Source organism: Ahaetulla prasina, chromosome 3 (assembly GCF_028640845.1).
Source record: "Ahaetulla prasina isolate Xishuangbanna chromosome 3, ASM2864084v1, whole genome shotgun sequence".
Classification (NCBI taxonomy): domain Eukaryota; kingdom Metazoa; phylum Chordata; class Lepidosauria; order Squamata; family Colubridae; genus Ahaetulla; species Ahaetulla prasina.
Window position 1 is genome coordinate 162,431,508 of NC_080541.1, and position 17,600 is coordinate 162,449,107.

The window sequence follows — 17,600 nt, forward strand, 5'->3', positions numbered from 1 at the left end:
TATTTCAGGGTTCAAAAAAATATAAGATAGGGTCTTATTTTCGGGGAAACATGGTAGAAGCAATCTGACCTTGGAAAAGCATCAACTAATGCATCTCTAAAGGCTACCTAAAAACCCCTTGCCTAATTCTATTAAAGAAATTCCCACAAAAGACCCCATCTTAAAAGATTTGGCATTCTTGTCACCAACTGCACATAGACTTAGCCTGACAAGCTGCATGTAGTCCTGTGGGCCCTACAAAGGACTCCGCTTGAGCTAGTAAAGACAATATCCCAGAATTGTACTACCTTAGGAAGCTTCCTAGCCGTCATAATTTTTACATTTATATAGCCTCAAAAATTAATTCTCAGCTAGTAAGGAACTTTGCATTTTTCACAAAGGCTTAATTATTGTGTCTAGACTTTATGTTTTAATTTCTTTTCTTAAAATGCTACAAATGCTACAAATTGGCTATTTGCCTGCCAAGATATACCAGACATACATCTCATTTTCTTTTTTCAGTTTCTTCATCAAGCATGGAATGAAGCATGTAATAATTCTGTATAATAATAAATTTTCGCATATTCTAATAGCCTTACAAATTACAGGACATTTAAACATAATTAGAGTCTCTCTCTTAAATGGGTTGCTTTAAGATAATTATAGAAATGAACTCCTATAAGGGAAATGGGGAAAGCAAGTCAGACATGGGGTTTCCTGCTCCTTTAGCTAATATAGGATTAAAAAAAAGGTGTCTTGTCTGCTATCACAGCCTCAGAAAGCAAATATTGTGGTAAGAACCTTTGTGCCTTTTATTTTCTAGGTTAACCAACTGATGAGAAAGTGTTGGGTACAGGACCCTGGTGAGAGGACAACTTTTCACAATCTGATTCAAGGCTTTGAAACACTCATTACGAAGTTATAATCCAACATTTTTATACTGTTATTGTTGAATATTTTTAAAAAGACAGCCTGTTGCTACATTTTGTAATTTTGCAATTCAGCAATTCCTTTTTGCTTGGAAATAAGAGTTTGCTACTCAGTCAACCCAGTGAGTACTTGGCAGTCGCCCTCTGTGTGATCGCCAGAACTGTTGTATTCCATTCATTTAGGTTCTAATTGATGAAAATAGTGATTGGCTTGTGTAACATATGAATGTTATCAAAATGTTTAAAAGAAAACAGAAGTTTTGTCACGAGTAATGGCATGGAGGTATGCAGCATGTTACATTGCTTCTTCATGGAAGCCTTTGAAAATGTACATTATGCAAAAATGCTAATGCTGTTTTTGCTGCAAGAGCCATACAAATATTCCTATTTGAGGCTTAGATATGGATCTGTAACCTTCAAAATTCAGTTACCCGCGTAACTTGAGTAGGGTATGTCTGAACTCATCTTAAAAGTGGAAAAGTTTATATCATATTATGGATACTTGCTATTCATAGGAAAAAATTACTATAAAGCATTTTGTTGCGGAACTCACTCGTTCTTTATGTTGCAGCCTATTTCTTTTTGTATATTGTGTATTTGTAAACTTGTCTCCTATATGCTTGATGCCACCTAGCCTCCATCACATGTATAGAGCCGAGACCTCTGCTAGTCATTCATCCCTAGGACATTATTTGATGTTTTCGTTTATTTACTTCCCTTTAAATGGAAAGCTAAGGAAATCATCTCTTTAAAATTTTCATTTGGGGGAAGAATGTTGAATTAGGATATTTGGGCCATGGCCAAATGCCAATGGTCGCTCCTTCTACTATGAAGGGAAATTTCCAAATGAAACAGTCAAATAACTTTGAATTTTTTTTATATACAGCAGGTGTTCTGAATCTTGTGCAGAATGCAGGATTTTTATACACCTGTCTTTTTATATGTGAGCCAAATAGTAGGTAAATGGAAAAGCATTATGTCAATATTGAAGTGATACACCTCATGCCTGATAATATTTTTAGTAAACGTCATGAGACAAACCAACGAATTAAGCAGCTAGCCAGAGAAGTGACCTGTGTGTATCTTTTATTCTGAACTGCAAAGCCCCTTTTGCACAAGGATGTTGTCACAGATAAAATATGATACAATACATTATTCAACAATAATGTATGTATTTTACTTGTAGTTTATAAAGGAAATAGTCAGAACTTTACAGATTTGGAAAGCTCTTGAGCTGGATCCAGATTTAATCACTATTAAAGAAAGGCGCTTGATTTCATTGGCCAATTCTAAGTAGACTTAACCCAATCGGTTGAATCTAAATAAACCTGATCCCTTCTATATTTTTAGTTGAAGGAAAATGGCAATATGCATATACATGGAAAGTAGCCATGATACTGGATTTACCAGATTGTCCTTTTCGCTATCAATTTACAAGTCTTTTTTAGGTTAAAAAAAATAAAATAAGGGGCATTCTTCTTTAGAAGGAAGCTATTCTTTCTTAAAATAAAATATTGCATTTACAGAGTAATTCAGGATTTGCAATAATGTAAAATGTAATTTTAATCCTAACTCATCTTTCAAATTGCCTGTTCTTTTATGTTATCTATAAATATTCCATATGCACTTTGTTATTCTTTATTAAAGATGATTTTATCCAGAAATGTTCGTTTTTTTAAAAAAATGTTCCAAATAAAGACTTTGTGCTCAAGCCTATACTCCACATGCTTTGAAGTGATTGGTCCATCTCAGTTGGCCATTTTTGTGTTTTGTCATCTTCATGTCCATTTCCCTGATAGCTGTTCATTTTATTCATTTATTTGTTATACAGTATTTATAAACCCTCCCCCCCCAATCATGACTCACTGGGCTACGTGTAACAAGGTCAGAAAGAAAGAACACACACAAAAAGATTGATTATTCATGCATATCAACTTGAAATTGGTTAACCTTAGCCAAAAGCAGTGTAGGATTTTTTTAAAAAAAAGGTTTTCATAGAAGCCACTGGGATAAGAGTGCTGCATGCACTATTTCATAAAGAATTGTTGGATATGAAAAAGTTGGTATGTTACTGGATACATGCTGGAAATTCAGTCTAGTTCTACTGAATTAGTTCTATGGCACGATGGCTCAGTGATTAAGACACTAGGCTTGTTGGCTAAGCACCCATCCGTGCGCTATATCCTGCCAACCTAGCAGTTTGAAAACATCTAAATGCAAGTAGATAAATAGGTACCCCTTCAGTGGGAAGGTAACAGTGCACTATAATGCCATGTTGTCCACATGACCGCAGAAACATCTTTGGACAGTACTGGCCCAATGGCCCTTGAAATGGAGATAAGCATACCTTGGAAATGACTGGTGAAGTAATCTGCAGGGACTCTTATTTTACCTACTACAGGACTTCACTTCCCATAAGGTATACAAAGAAGCCTTTTATAAAGCTGCTCACCATCAAAGAAGTGCAGTATTGTTTGAGCTTGTATGGGCAAATGAATGAGACACTTTTTTTTTTTTTTGCATTTCTACTGGGTTTTTTTTTTCTATTCAAGTTTAGCACATGTTTAGAAAATTGCAATTTGAGGGCATGCACAAAATAATTATTCATGCTGCTTTGATCTATCAATAAAACTATAGCAGCAATATCAAACTCAAGGCCCGTTGGCCAGATCTGGCCTGTGAAATGATTAGGTCTGGCTCATGGGGCTGATCTACAACCTGGTAGTACAGGAGACTCTGAGCGAGTGTGGGCCTGGTGTCCCTGGGGACTGTTTAGCCCCACAGGCTGGCTACTTTCTGAGCATTTCCCTTTGACCCAGGACACCGGTGCTCTCACGCTTGCCGACTCCTGTGCGCATGCCCAGGGGGCGGGGCCTAGACATGATCCCTGAGCTCCAACAGGAGCTCGAGGTAAGCACAGCCGGGAGCCCCCTTGGGGAAGCAGGGCTGGGCTTGGCTGGGCTGTGGGGTCCTGGTGCCCTGGGAGCTTGAGGGCCAACTGAGTGCTTCCCTGTGCGCCACCATGCGGTGGTCCTTCGCTTGGCCTGAGAAGGATGGCAAGGCTCCTCTGGAGGACAACGATTTGGCACTCACCCTAGTCTTGCCGCCTTCTGCTGGAGACACTGGATCCCCCCAGTCCTGCCTGGGCCACCACAGGTGCCCCCCGCACCATGAGTGACGTTGAACTGGACATATCCCCTCTTAGCCATGCGCCACCCGGCACCCCAAGGTCAACCACAACCCTGATGTGGCCCTCAATGAGATCGAGTTTGACACCCTTGAACTATAGTATTAAAGTCCTGGACAAAGCCATACAGAAATACAGATTTATTTAGTCACTGAACTTTCTTGCTCCCTTCCGTTCCCTACTATAGGCATACATTTAAGGAGGTTCACTTTGTAAACCATCTAAAGGACTATAACTTGAAGATATAATCAGGCAATACAATCTTATCATAATTGCTTATTTCCTAAATTTCTGTAACATTATTGCAAGTAAAAAAAGTTGATTGCCAAATGTGTACATTCTTCAGCTGATTTAACATCTTCCTATATGAGCGACATGGACTAAACTATATAGGCTTGTAAGAATATTTACTTGCCCGTTTATTTATCAAGAACGTGACTGGTCAAAAGGTAACGGAAATGTAATGAGACCAATACATAACTATAGTGGGTCCAATTAAGGTTGCACTCTAAGTGCTGCCAGAAGTAGCTTCCTTCTTCCAGAAGCATACAACCAAAACCTTTTGTTTAGTGTCAAAATATGACAGGTCTAATTCTACAGAACAGCTGCTTGTGGCAATTAAGCTGCTATTGAAATCAGTGACACAACCCCAATAAACATTTCAATCAGATTTAAATACGTTTAGTTTTATGAATAAAGCCATATTACAGTCAAATTACAGTTCTCAATTCTGTGGGCACACGGTGGTAAATAAGCCTGTTTCAAACACATTTTCACTCACAAGAAAAGTAGACCAGTTAGAAATAAAAGATAGCATATCAACAGAAGTGTTTCATATATGTACAAAGTATTACTTCTGGGGAGTGTCCCCACAAATTGTCAAAAAAGTGTAACAAAAAAGAGTTTCCAAGTTGGAACTGAGATAAATCAGGTGTCTGCAAGAACCATCTGGAAAGCATATTCTTTTAATTAAATGCAAGTGACTGTAATAAATTGAGCTCCAACTGGATATTAAATATATATTCATACACACTACATTTGAAAATGTGTTTAAATATTGTCTCTAGATTTAGAACTTATATTCCTAAAGGCCAGCATCTATAAACATAAATCTAGTATCAATCCTTCAGTTCCACAGAAACTTTGTCATAACATACTTTATATTTCAACAACGCTCTTTTCAATAAAACATGTGTATCTTAACATTTTCCTAACTTACTGCTAGGAGAGTAGTTACATTTGAAATCTAAACCCAATCATCTCAATAATAGTGTATTATTATTATTGTGAAACAGAATTATAACAAATCCTCTTCAATCAAGGACTTTGAGTCATCTAAGAGACTTCTTGTAACTTCACTGACTATTATTGCTTTTTAAGGGTATCGGTGCCATTTCTAAACAAGGCATTAGGAAGGTTCCATTATTTCATTGTTTTGAGAGTAGCTCTCACACCATAACATTGCTGTTCTTCTAAAACACGTTACTGTCAGCCCAAATAACAACAACAAAATTAATCCGGAAGACAAAGAGCCTCTTCCCCATACCATTTTTCCTTATCAAAACTAATTTCTGCAATACTATTGCACATGTTATCTACAATATATATATTAAAAGATAACAGTGGCAAGAATGCCACAAGTGATTTTGATTTCAGTTAGATAGAAATCTTAATAGACACGCTTTCTTTTAAGGTACAGTTCTGTATAATGCATTCCGGAGCCCTGAGTATGTGGGCCAACATATTCCACTGGACTGTCTTCTGGATTTGTGATGAGGTATGAAGAGCTCCGCTTTTCATTTTTTACTGGAGTCATCTAAGGATCATAAAAAGTCAATTATAGTAATGTGCAGCCCTTAAAGAATGCTGAATTTGACATTTGATAAACTCTAACCATGATTCACACAAGAAAGTGATCTTAACAGATATAAATAGTTGGTTCCAGAGCTTTATTCCCTGAATTATGTATTCCTGGATGGAATTGTATGAACTATTCCTTCTGGTAGAAAATGAAATCTATATGCAACTTCCAGAACATTGGCACTTCAAGGATCTGCTAATTTTTTTTAGACCAGGACTACACAAGTAAAAATCTAGTGTAGGATTCTGCTGACACCAGGAGACATAAATTGGTTCCAATTTTATGATTACTCTGAAAAGTTCCATTACAAAATAATGAAGACAAATAGCATTCACAGCAACTCTAATAAATTAGCACTATCTCAGAACTCTTAATTGTAGCGCAAGATCTCAACTGAGAATACACATCTGTTCAAAATGTAGTAATGAAAATTTTTTACAAATTTTATTTGCGACTTATCCTTCAATACATCTTAACATGATATAGGACTTTGGAAACTCTGGATTGTAGCTACCGGTACTTAAATGTTGGTTATGTTTGATGCATTCCATAGCTTTAGGCTCCAGCAGAAATATTTTTACCTTTAGGGGATTTTGAGGTGTAAAAGGCAAGACGCTTGGATGGAAGAATCCTTGAGCTGCAGCATAATATGAAGGCATAACCTGTAAATAGGTACCATAATCACCATAAACTCCTCCATTGGATTCCTACAGAACAGAAAAATAAAACTGTGTGTTGGGAAACTGATAACCAATTAATAAATTAAATTACTGCAAGAAATTAATAACATAAATTTTCAGAAAGAGAAGTAAATTCTGGTATAATACTTAAAGAATGCAGTAGAAGAGATTGTTGTCTTAAGTTTCTCTAGATTCTAAAGTTCACTAGTTAACCTGGCTCCCATTGCTACAAACTAATTCGTTATAGCACTGTTGTAAAGATGAAGTAACTACATATAGTAGGCACTACCTTATATTCCCACTTGATAACTCGTGATCTCTGTCTTCATTGGGGCTTTTTTTCCATATATACCATAAGCATGTGCCATTTCTTCTCCCTTCATGGCAGGAGGGGAGAGTCTTGGTGAAGACTCCTCTTCTTCCTCAGCTGATCTATTCCTATGGAACTGCCTGCCACTTTGCTGGGGATGGGGGAGCAAAGGGAACTCTGAACCCCAAGGAAACCTGCACCCCATTCCTTTTCCTTCCAGTGAGGAACACGGTTCAACTTTCACCAGTACCGTCCAGCCAACCCTGCCTCACCAGCAGGCATCTCTGTCACTCCCTCTTCCTTTCTCTTTTGTCATATAATATAGATTTGTGTCATTTGCCCTACCCTCAGGAGAGTCCCAAACGAAAGCTTCCTCCTCCTCCTCACCAAGGAATGCCTACGTTTTGCTGGGGAGTGGGGTGGGGTGGGGAAGGCAACTATGGACCACAAGGAAAACTTCACCCTTTTACTCCACTCTGCCCCCAAGGGCACCTTCATTCCAGGAAGGAATAGGACTCATCCATCATCCATAGTGTCCCTTAGCCAACTCTATCTTGCCAGCAAATATCTGAATCACTCTTATTTTTCCTCAGAGCTTTCAAGCTTCAGTTCCAAAGGAGCCAATGGCTGCTCACCTGTTCAGCCTTGCTGACAGATGAATGGGTGCAAAGGCCAGAGGAAGGCAGGAAAGTGGGCGGACATACATTTATCCCATTTTCCCTTGCACCTTGGAACCTATGGGTTTCTGGGAAGTGTAATCAAAAGGCAGCTGCAACCTTGCCAAATTTCAGTCCCAGGGGAGTCAAAGATCCTGGATTTCGGATGTATTCTGTTAGTTAGCCCATTTGAGGTACATTGATTCAAAACATGTTTGTTTCTTAAGCATGAACTGTTTCACCCAAATGAAGGGGTATAACTTATGAGAGTTTTAATGGTGTATAGCTAGGAAAACCACAATACAAAATAAAGTCTAGGTGACAGAAATATACTGTATGTAAACTCCAAAAGCAAAGCTTTTCCAGGAATCTGTCGCAACACGTTTCACTAGAAAGCTATTCATTCTTAATTACAGCCCGACTTTGGAATTTCAATTCACTCTGCAAGGGATTAGCCCTGAGTTTCTGGAAGCTGTAAGTCATGCAAAATTGGCACAGAAGCTACTAACTGGTGCCTGGTATCTGATCCCTGATCAACAATGTGAATGTAGAATAAGCTCAAATTCTAGACAAGTGCATTTTATCCCATCCCTACTGCAAAAAACATTCCCCGTAGACTCTACTCTGCTACTCTTTGCACAATCCCTTACAAGAAGATGGGAAATGTTGCCCAGGGCAGAACTGTTGCTGTTGCTGCTTCATAGGAAAAAACCAGATATTTAATTCCTTGATTTTTTGGGTAGGATTGGGGAAGGGTTCAGTCTGAAGCCCTGGAGAGTAGCGACTGTAGCCAATATAGAGCTAAATGGACAATTTGATATAAGGCAGTTTTCTGATAAATCATGTGAGAAATTCAATGAAGCATGAAAAAGACCCAACAGTGCACATAAATGAGAAAATGAAAACACAGGTTTGCAACTTGAAATGTTATTTATGGATAAATTATAATAGTACACAGCTTTGCTTCCCACCTCACACCCTGGGGAAAAAACTCCTCTCAATTAAAAAATTTTCTAGACTACAGCAAAAATTATGCAGTTGGCAGAAGCAATGAATTTACTCCTGACTGCCCACCAAATTCGGAAGCCAATTCTGAATAATTTCCTATCACCCAAAGAGAAGCAGGTGGAAATGTGGCAAGGGATATGGCTCTGCCAGACTCCAATTGTTGTCGACTCCTATGGAATATTTGGTCCAGGTGAATTTGGTTGTAATAGGAAGAAAAAAAATAACAATGGACTGTTTCTTTGAGCACATATAAAATCAGAAAATGAAAATAACAAAACTATATCTAATTTTTAAAAGAAAGATACTATAATTGACAAATTGTTACTTATATATATTTCATTAATAAATTATCAGCACATAAAATCCTGCTACATTCCATGAGTCTCATAGCTGAAATAGTCTTTTTTTTTCTTTTTTAAAATTCAAGTCAGGAAAAAGCCAACAAATTTGCAAATTGGCATTTCTTGGCGTACAGATATCCTTAGGGTGTTGAAAGACTTTTTCAATGATGTAACAAAATGATAAATAATAAGTTTCCTGGATGCGCCCCAGAAATATCATTTATTTTCATGTGGTAGAAATAAACTCTGATCCAAACACATTGAAGAAATGAACACCTTTAATAAGATAACTGTAAAAGAGAAAAGTATCATCTTTATCTCCTAAAATGAAAAGCAGGATATTAACCCAGCAAATAAACAAATGAAACAAACTTACGTCTGGGCCACTGTTTTCTAAGTCTCCTACTTTAGTTTGAATGCTATGGTATGCCTGAGCATACTGCTGATACCACTGCTGGACTGAATCCTACAAAAGGTAAAAGCATTATTATTTATTTTTCATAATTATTATTTTGCCAATTGTTTGACACCAAGTTTAGCTACCCCAATTTTTATAACTTCAGTGTTGTTTCATTTTAAGCAAAAAGCAATATTTAAATTACATTTCATATAAAACAATACATAATCAAACTGTAGCCACAAATTCTTTTTTCACCAAATGGTATCAAACTTCCAATATAACTTTCAAGTCTGCCAGGCTATTTGCAAGCCATTCTCTAGGGGCTTTGCTAACTAGAGTACTAGCTTCAATTTATAGTACAGTATAGTGGTTAAGATTAGAAATTGGGGGACCATGCTTTCTAGTCCTGCCTTGGTGTCTGCGGGCCAGTCTCTATCTCTCAGCCCAGAAAGGAAGCAATGGCAAATCACTTCTGAAAAATCTTGCCAAGAAAACTTCAGGGATTTATCCAAAAGGTCTCCAGGAACCAGACCCTACTGAATGGAAAACAAACAATTTTTCCACTAAGGAAAGAGTTTGCTTGATCTGTTTTTATGGTTAATGTTATGCCTTTTTTATCCTGTATTAAAATTGGTCCTTAATACAATGTTCTATTTGATTCATTATACCAGGTATTTCCTAAGCGGCAGGTTATGAGTTACTTTATAGACTCAGCAATTTGTGCTTTTTAATAATATCACATAATACAAATACCTGTTGTGTGTTTGAGAGGTGGTTTGGGAATCTTGGCTAGCTCATAGGTCAAAGGAGAAGGCTCTCCAACAAATTTAAAATATCCAGAATCTGAAATCAGTGGCCTAAGTCAGGGGTCAGCAACCTGTGGCTCTGGAGCCGCATGTGGCTCTTTTAACCATCTGCTGCAGCTCCCTGTCACTCAAAATATATGTCACAATTGCCAATGTGCAACACCTGCCGGCACACAATTTATTGAGATTTTCAACCTCCGGTAGGCCAACCATAGATAAATCCAAGAAAAGAAAAGTTTCAGAAGAAAATGGGATGTTTAATTCAACTACATATGCTACTTTTGTGGCCGCTCAAGAAATAGTCAGGCATGGGAAGGAATTTGTGGCTCTCTGTGTTTTCTTTTCTGTGGGAAATGGGTCCAAATGGCTCTTTGAGTGTTTAAGGTTGCAGACCCCTGGCCTAGGTCAAATAAGAGTGTGCCTTCCCTGGGTTTCTCTTGGGATTAGAAGATAATTTCAAATATCATCCCACCAAATCAGTTCCTTTTACCAATGCATGCCATAGCTATATTACACATCAGTGACAGAAAATTGTAGAAGCAATGATGATTGTAGCTGTAGAGCTGATTCCAGGGGTGCTAATAGCAGTACCACCCCACTTGAAGACCATCTGCCTCTTTGTGCTTCTAAATCATACAAAAGAGTTTCTTATAGCTGTTGGCAATGGGATTTCGAATCTGTATAAATTACCTGCACACTTTGTTTCTTCTTCTATACAACCTATTGTGCTGTTAAATTAACAGCTAATAGCTCTTGACAAGTAAAAGAAATAGGCACACTATACCAAGTATGACCTCCAATTTTCAGGTCATTTCATTTCTTATTCGCATGAATTCACTATCAGCATTCTTTTGAAACTTAGTACCATATGGTTACAGTATGTTTTTTCCCCAGGACAACAATATCACTATTTATTTGTATTCCAGTCCTTAGCACTGGAAATCTGACTTGTTCCGCAAATCTTGCTGATTGATGGTTCTCAATTATCATCAGTCTGGAGAACTAATGCTAGTCTTCATAAGAAGAGTGCATTGTTCCCAGCTGCAGTGGCATTATATATCTCTCACATACCTGTGTGTAATCGCTGTATTGTCGTGAATAGTTAAAAGAGTTTTCCACTGCATGCTGTGATATGTTTCCCTGAGCATTTACACTGTTGATTGAGTTACTTGCAGCTACAGATTGTGGCTTAGTATTATTAGCTTTGTTGGGGACTGCTCCTTAAAAGAAGAAATTACAAATTTATTAATAATTATAACAAGGTATAAGTAGTTTTAAACCTTCCTCCAAAGGCCCTTAGAGTGGTACACAATTTCTATATGTACAAAGTACAATATTAAACAAATTCATAGAACTATTCTTTTAAAAACAAAATAAAATAAGGCACTATTTAGCATACAGTGATGCTTTGGTATTTGGCTGCTTCAAAACTTGTCAAATTGGGTTTCAGATGCATTTTGAAACAAAAGTGTTGCCCCAGTATTCATTGTTTGTTAGGTGTGATTAGAAAAGAGGGACAACTGTGGAGAATGGACAGGAAGTCAGCCATGCCGGGAAAGTTGCTGCAAAAGGAAGAGGGTGATAGTGCAAGAGAGGGAGGACAGGAAGTCGGCTATGCTGGAAAGGTTGCTGACCTAGGAAAAGGAACAGACAGGAAGTGAACAAAGGGTCACATGGTCAATCACGTGGTTTGTTTGGCACACGTGATTTTTAGTATTCATTGAGCCTTCTGGAACCAATTAACAATGAGTATCGAGTAAATTACCACTGTAATTTAAAGGACTTAATCTTAGCTGCACTCTCTCAGCCCTATTCTGGGAATTGTAAAACAGACATCTGCCAACCTATACTGGACATATATGGTAGATTGTGATCCATGCTCTTCAATAAGGCACCATCTTAATGAGCCATGGTGGCGCAGTGCTTAAGAGTATAGTACTGCAGGCTACTTCTGCTGACTGCAGTTGGGCAGTTCAAATCTCACCAGGCTCAAGGTTGACTCAGCCTTCCATCCTTCCGAGGTGGGTAAAATGAGGATCCAGATTGTTGGGGGCAATGTGCTGACTCTGTAAACCACTTAGAGAGGGCTGTAAAGCACCATGAAGCGGAATATAAGTCTAAGTGCTATTGCTATTGCTATTGCTATTGCTATCGCTATCCTGTAGTGGATTGTCTGATAATCAGCAGCAGCAGAAACAACAGCAGATTTTTTTATTGTAAACTCTTCTTAAAGGCAACTTCCAGATTTAAATTATATCAAACAATATAACTATATTATCTGCAAGTATCTTTAGCCCCTCCCTGCTTACCTGAAAGACACACAGAAGGCAGAACACTTGCCAAGTTCAAGTAGGGATTTGTGCTGAGGTGTATTTCCTTAGGAGGTTCTCCAAGTAGAGAGGTTTGATTTTTGGAACAACTCTATAAAATAGATATATTTCATCACATAACTGCAGCTGAAGTACAAAGTGATTTTCCATTAGAAAACTTCTCACGTCAATAACTAGAAGTATCATTACAATTTTTAACTCTTATTTATTTATGTATAAATGTATCCACTCTTTTTAAAGGACAAGACAATAATTACCACTCCAGACCAGTGGTGAGTTGCCCCCGGTTTGGACCGGTTCTACAGAACTGGTAGTAAAACTGGCAGGAGGCTCCGCCCACTGACCTGAACGTTATCAAAAGCATGCACAGAAGAGCACGTGCGTGAACAGAAAGAGAGCGCTCGTGCAGACACGATGCAAACCGGTAGTAAAGGTAAGTAGAACCCACCCCTGCTCCAGACACACACAAAAACCTTATCTGTGCTATAAATTTCTTATATGTACTGTTCAATCTCTTGCTTATGTATCTAAGATAGAAATAAAAGACAAACAAAAGTAAAGCATATATAGAAAAACCATGACACTCTTTTGGCTATTCTCACATATAATATAATGCCTGTTGGATTGTTGTGATTTTTCCCCCCCCAAGACTTCATCAAACTTTAAAAGATTGAAAGCCAGAAGAGCAAACACTCTTTCAAGCTAAATTGTTGGTATGCAACAGTTAACGAATGTCTCTTCCTTTTAGACAACAAAAATGTAGCATTCTTTTCTGTTCTACTGAATAGCAGGCTGGATATTTTCAACTGAAGGAAACTAATCTAGGAGCCAATATGGAATATAATCCTTCCTTCTTAAAGGCAGAACGAATGACTATATAATCATCTTTACTTTAAACAACCTGAAACCAGACTGGTAAAACCAGATTAGCCAGTTAACCTATAAGCTGAGAGACAAGTCTTTGTCCACCAAACTACTAAAAGGAAAACAGGGAAGTATATTAACTATACTCTCTTCTGAGCTATATCAAAGCAATGTCTATATGTACAGTAAAGGGAGATAACACAAATTTGATATGGCACTAAGGTTAAGTCATGTCACATAAAAAAAGCAGAACAGGAAAGAGGAAATGGAAGCTGCCTGAAACAGTTTACATTATAAAAACTGTGAAATTATGATAATGAAAAGTATTAAAAAGCTTGCTAAGTAAAATAAGATAGGAAAAATTGATATAACGGAATAATTGGTGATTGATTGTAATTTGTTTGATTGATTTTCACCCAGAGCCATTGATATCTGGGCAGATTAATAAATTACTATGTTCACAACATGGAGTCACAGCTGCTAGTTCTTTTTTTTTTTTAATTGAAAAAGTTTTACAAAATTTTTCCCCCCTTTCCTCCCTCCCCCCCCTTTCCCCCTCCCTTCCCAGCCCCCCCTCCCCCCCCCGACTTCCCGGAACAAACACAAGGTATAGTAAAAATAAAGCAAACATATACTAAAAAATTTTCCTTCCTAACTAAATTATAATCCTTCAATTCTCATCAATTCCTAACCTCCCCCAAAACAATCAAAAATAATACATCCTAATGATTCAAAGGCAGTCTGATAACTCTTAGTCTGATATCTGCTTTGAATATAGTCAATCCATTTTTTCCATTCACTTAAATATCTTTCTTGCGTATTGTCTTTCAAAAAGGCTGAGATTTTTGCCATCTCAGCCAAATTGGCAACTTTCAATATCCATTCTCCTATTGTAGGTATTTCTTTTTTCTTCCAATACTGTCCTATTAGTAAACTTGCCGCTGTTATTAAATTTAAAATCAACTTAGTCTCAATTACTGTACAGTCCGTGATAATTCCCAGCAAAAAAATTTGCGGCAGGAACTCAGCTGCTAGTTCTTTAATTGGGGTGGCTCTTCATATGCATCAAGTTCTTCCCAATAATAATTTTTTTTTTAATAAAAAGTTTTATTTTTACAATCATATCAAATAATTCATCCAATGTACAGTTATATACAATTAGTCGGGCTTGCCCAGTCACCACCCCCCTTTTTAACACTCTTCCCTCTTCTACCTTCTTTTACTTTCCAAACCTTCCTCTCCTTCTCTTATCTACATCCGCTCCTCCCTCCACCCTACACCTTCCTTCTCCCTCTACTATCCCTCTTCCTTCCTCTTCTCCTCTTTCCTACCTCCTACTCTCTCTTTTCTCCCTCCTCACCGTTCTAAAATGGTAACTATGCAGACCCGACCCTACATTAATTATATTTCTTCAATAATCCCTGTACATTAACCATCACTCCATCTCTACCAAACCCCCAATTCCCTCCCCTTACCCCCACCCCCACCCCGACTTCCCAGAACAAAATGCAGGGTATCAAAACTAACAATCATAATCCAAAATAATTCCTAAATTATAATCTCTAGTCACACCACACTTAGTCACACTCTCAATTCCCCTCTCCTTCAAAAATATATCTAATACAAAATATTTCCTAAATTTACTCATATGCTATTCGATATTTTTTTATCTGATACTTATTTTAAATATAATCAATCCACATTTTCCATTCTAAAATATATTTTTCTAGTGTATAGTCTTTCAAGTAAGCGGAGATTTTGTCATCTCTGCCAGATTTGATACTTTGAGTGTCCATTCTTCGATTGTAGGTAATTCTTCTTTCTTCCAATACTGAGCAATCAAAAGTCTTGCGACTGTTATTAAGTTCAAAATCAATTTAGTCTCTATAGCTGTATAGTCCATAATTATTCCTAGTAGAAAGAACTGCGGAGTAAACTTAATCTTCTTTTTCAAAATATTCTGCATGATCCACCATACTTTAATCCAAAATGCTTTAACTTTTTTACAAGTCCACCATATATGGTAATAAGTAGCATCTTCACAATCGCATCTCCAACATTTAGCAAGATCTAATATGTGTTTCTTGTAAACAGGTAATGTCATTTTTAAATTGTTTCAAATAATGAAATACTTTCCTTCTCTTCTGCGGTGAATTCAGGCCATTAACATTCCAAGATAATAGTTTAATTGCCATTATCGGCCAAAGGAAACTTTTGGAACACCAGCCGCAGATCACATTTTACTTTAGGCCTTGCTCCTCCCACTGTTTCCGTTGTAGTAGTTGCCAGTTGTTGTTGTGCCTTCATCTCTTGTTCCTTGCGTTTAGCAGCAGCTCTTGTCAGCCTTTGTTCTTTTGAATCTAAACCCGTCGTAGGTATTTCCAACACTTGTAATAAATCTTCTTCCATCACAATCTGTTCTTGTACCTGCTTCACTTCTCTTCCTTCACTTCAGCCTCCTTCTTCTAGCTTCCAATGGGGGAAGACTTCCAACTTTTAATACCTCAACATAAAATTCTCTTGCTTTTCCAACCGTATTGAAACGATGTACTTTCCCTGCATAATATACTATTATACCAGTTGGAATATCCCATCTATATTCAATCTGATGTTTTTTAAGTTCATTCACCAGGAAGGCAAATTCCTTCCTAGCCCTTAACATTTTTGGTGGAATTTCCTTTAATATCAAAATATCTTGACCAGCAATCTGAATCTTCTCCCCCTTATATGAAGCTTGCAAAATCTGATTTCTCACTGTTCTGTTTGTAAAATAAATAACAACATCCCTTGGCAACTTTTTTGCCTTGCTATCCAAGAATTCACACGATATATTTTATCAATTTGATAAGCCACATCTGCTGGACGAGCTGCTAATATCTCAGCAAATACTTCAGAAAAATTTCCTTAAATTCTCTTCCTTATTTTCTTTCAAACCTCGAATTCTAAGAGAAAATTCCATATTTCTATATTGTATCAAAACTATTTCATCCTCTGTTTTTCCATTTTACTTTGAAATTCATCCATTTTATTTTCTAATTTTAAATTATGTTGCTTAATTTCTGCAACCTCCTCTTCTAATAAAATCACATTCATTGCCAAACTTTGTACTGCCATTACAAATCCTTCTTTAACTTCTTTATTTCCCACTTGAATTTCTGATATCTGCTCTTTCATTTCAGACATCTCATCAGTTATTACTTTAAATTTTTCTTCTATAAAGCCTTTTAAGTTCTCTTGTAACGCCTCTAAATTCAATGTTCTAGTCTCTGCTGTATGAGCTGGAGAGGCACCAGCTGATAAAGTTCCAGAGCTCTTTGTTACAGTAGACTTTAATTGTTTGGCTGCCATCTTCTATAAAATTATTTATTTATTTATTTCCAACTTAATATTCACTTTAAATCTTCTTAACCTCTAAGAAACACAGTCTTTTAAAGCAGTATTTAAAAATCTCCCCTAGATTCTATCAGCAGGCAGCAAAGAGTTAAAGAGTATAAGCAGCAAGTAACATGCAAATTACCAACTGCAGACGGCAAACGCTGAAAGTATCGCTTTCGCTTTCCACTCGTTAACTTGTTAACAATTCGCCTCCATTTTTTTACTGTTTTCAAGCTTGTTACAAAGTATCGGGGAATCGGCTTGGCTACTTGCATAAAGTTCTCCCACTTTCGTTCTGTCCGGTATAATCCTTTATTGTCCAAAATAAATCTCGGCGTTTGGTCGTGGTGATTGGTTCCGCCAAAGCAGAAGAATCCTCGGATCTGGAGCACTTCGGGTTACTGGAGGGAACTTAACCCTTCAAACCCCTTTTTTCTCAGGGGCTTTAGGGAAATTCAACCTCTGCCCTCAGCTCACCACCTTCTCCTTCTCCGGAAGAGGGGGTTTTCCGAACCGCTGGACAGCAGATTTAAGCTGTCCTAGCGATTCCACATAATCCAGAGGTTGGTGATCGTAAAGATCACCGCCATCACCTACGGTGCCAAACCGGAAGTCCTTCCCAATAATAATTTAATAATAAATTATGTGTGGGTAATTTACAGTTAGATTTAGAGTCTAAGACTGTTTAAAACTTAACAATTCAAGTCCTAATCAAGGGCCTAAGAATTATTAAGGTAGCATCTAAGAATATAGCCAGTTTGAAGCAAGGTGAGGGTTTTTTTAAGAAAATTGGGGTGTTCAGGTCTGATAAATTCAGTATTTCCAGATATTGAGGAAGTCTATGGTTCATCGCATAGTCAGATGTTTAGACTGA

General features: G+C 37.4%; 2 protein-coding genes across 3 annotated transcripts in view; one reads left to right on the forward strand and one right to left on the reverse strand.

Annotated features, from left to right (window-relative positions):
• The window catches only part of JAK1 (Janus kinase 1), a 71,304-nt gene extending 68,747 nt beyond the window's left edge, over positions 1-2,557 (forward strand). For both annotated transcript variants that reach the window (XM_058176947.1, XM_058176945.1), the window contains exon 26: positions 803-2,557. In XM_058176947.1, the coding sequence (XP_058032930.1) occupies positions 803-904 (102 nt within the window). In that variant the 3' untranslated portion in view covers positions 905-2,557. The remainder of the gene's footprint in view (positions 1-802) is intronic.
• Positions 2,558-3,719: 1,162 nt separating this feature from the next.
• The window catches only part of RAVER2 (ribonucleoprotein, PTB binding 2), a 49,850-nt gene continuing 35,969 nt past the window's right edge, over positions 3,720-17,600 (reverse strand). Inside the window, 5 exon segments of the mRNA XM_058176949.1 lie at positions 3,720-5,911; positions 6,538-6,663; positions 9,328-9,417; positions 11,229-11,377; positions 12,467-12,578. Coding sequence (XP_058032932.1) covers positions 5,765-5,911; positions 6,538-6,663; positions 9,328-9,417; positions 11,229-11,377; positions 12,467-12,578 — 624 coding nt within the window. The 3' untranslated portion in view covers positions 3,720-5,764.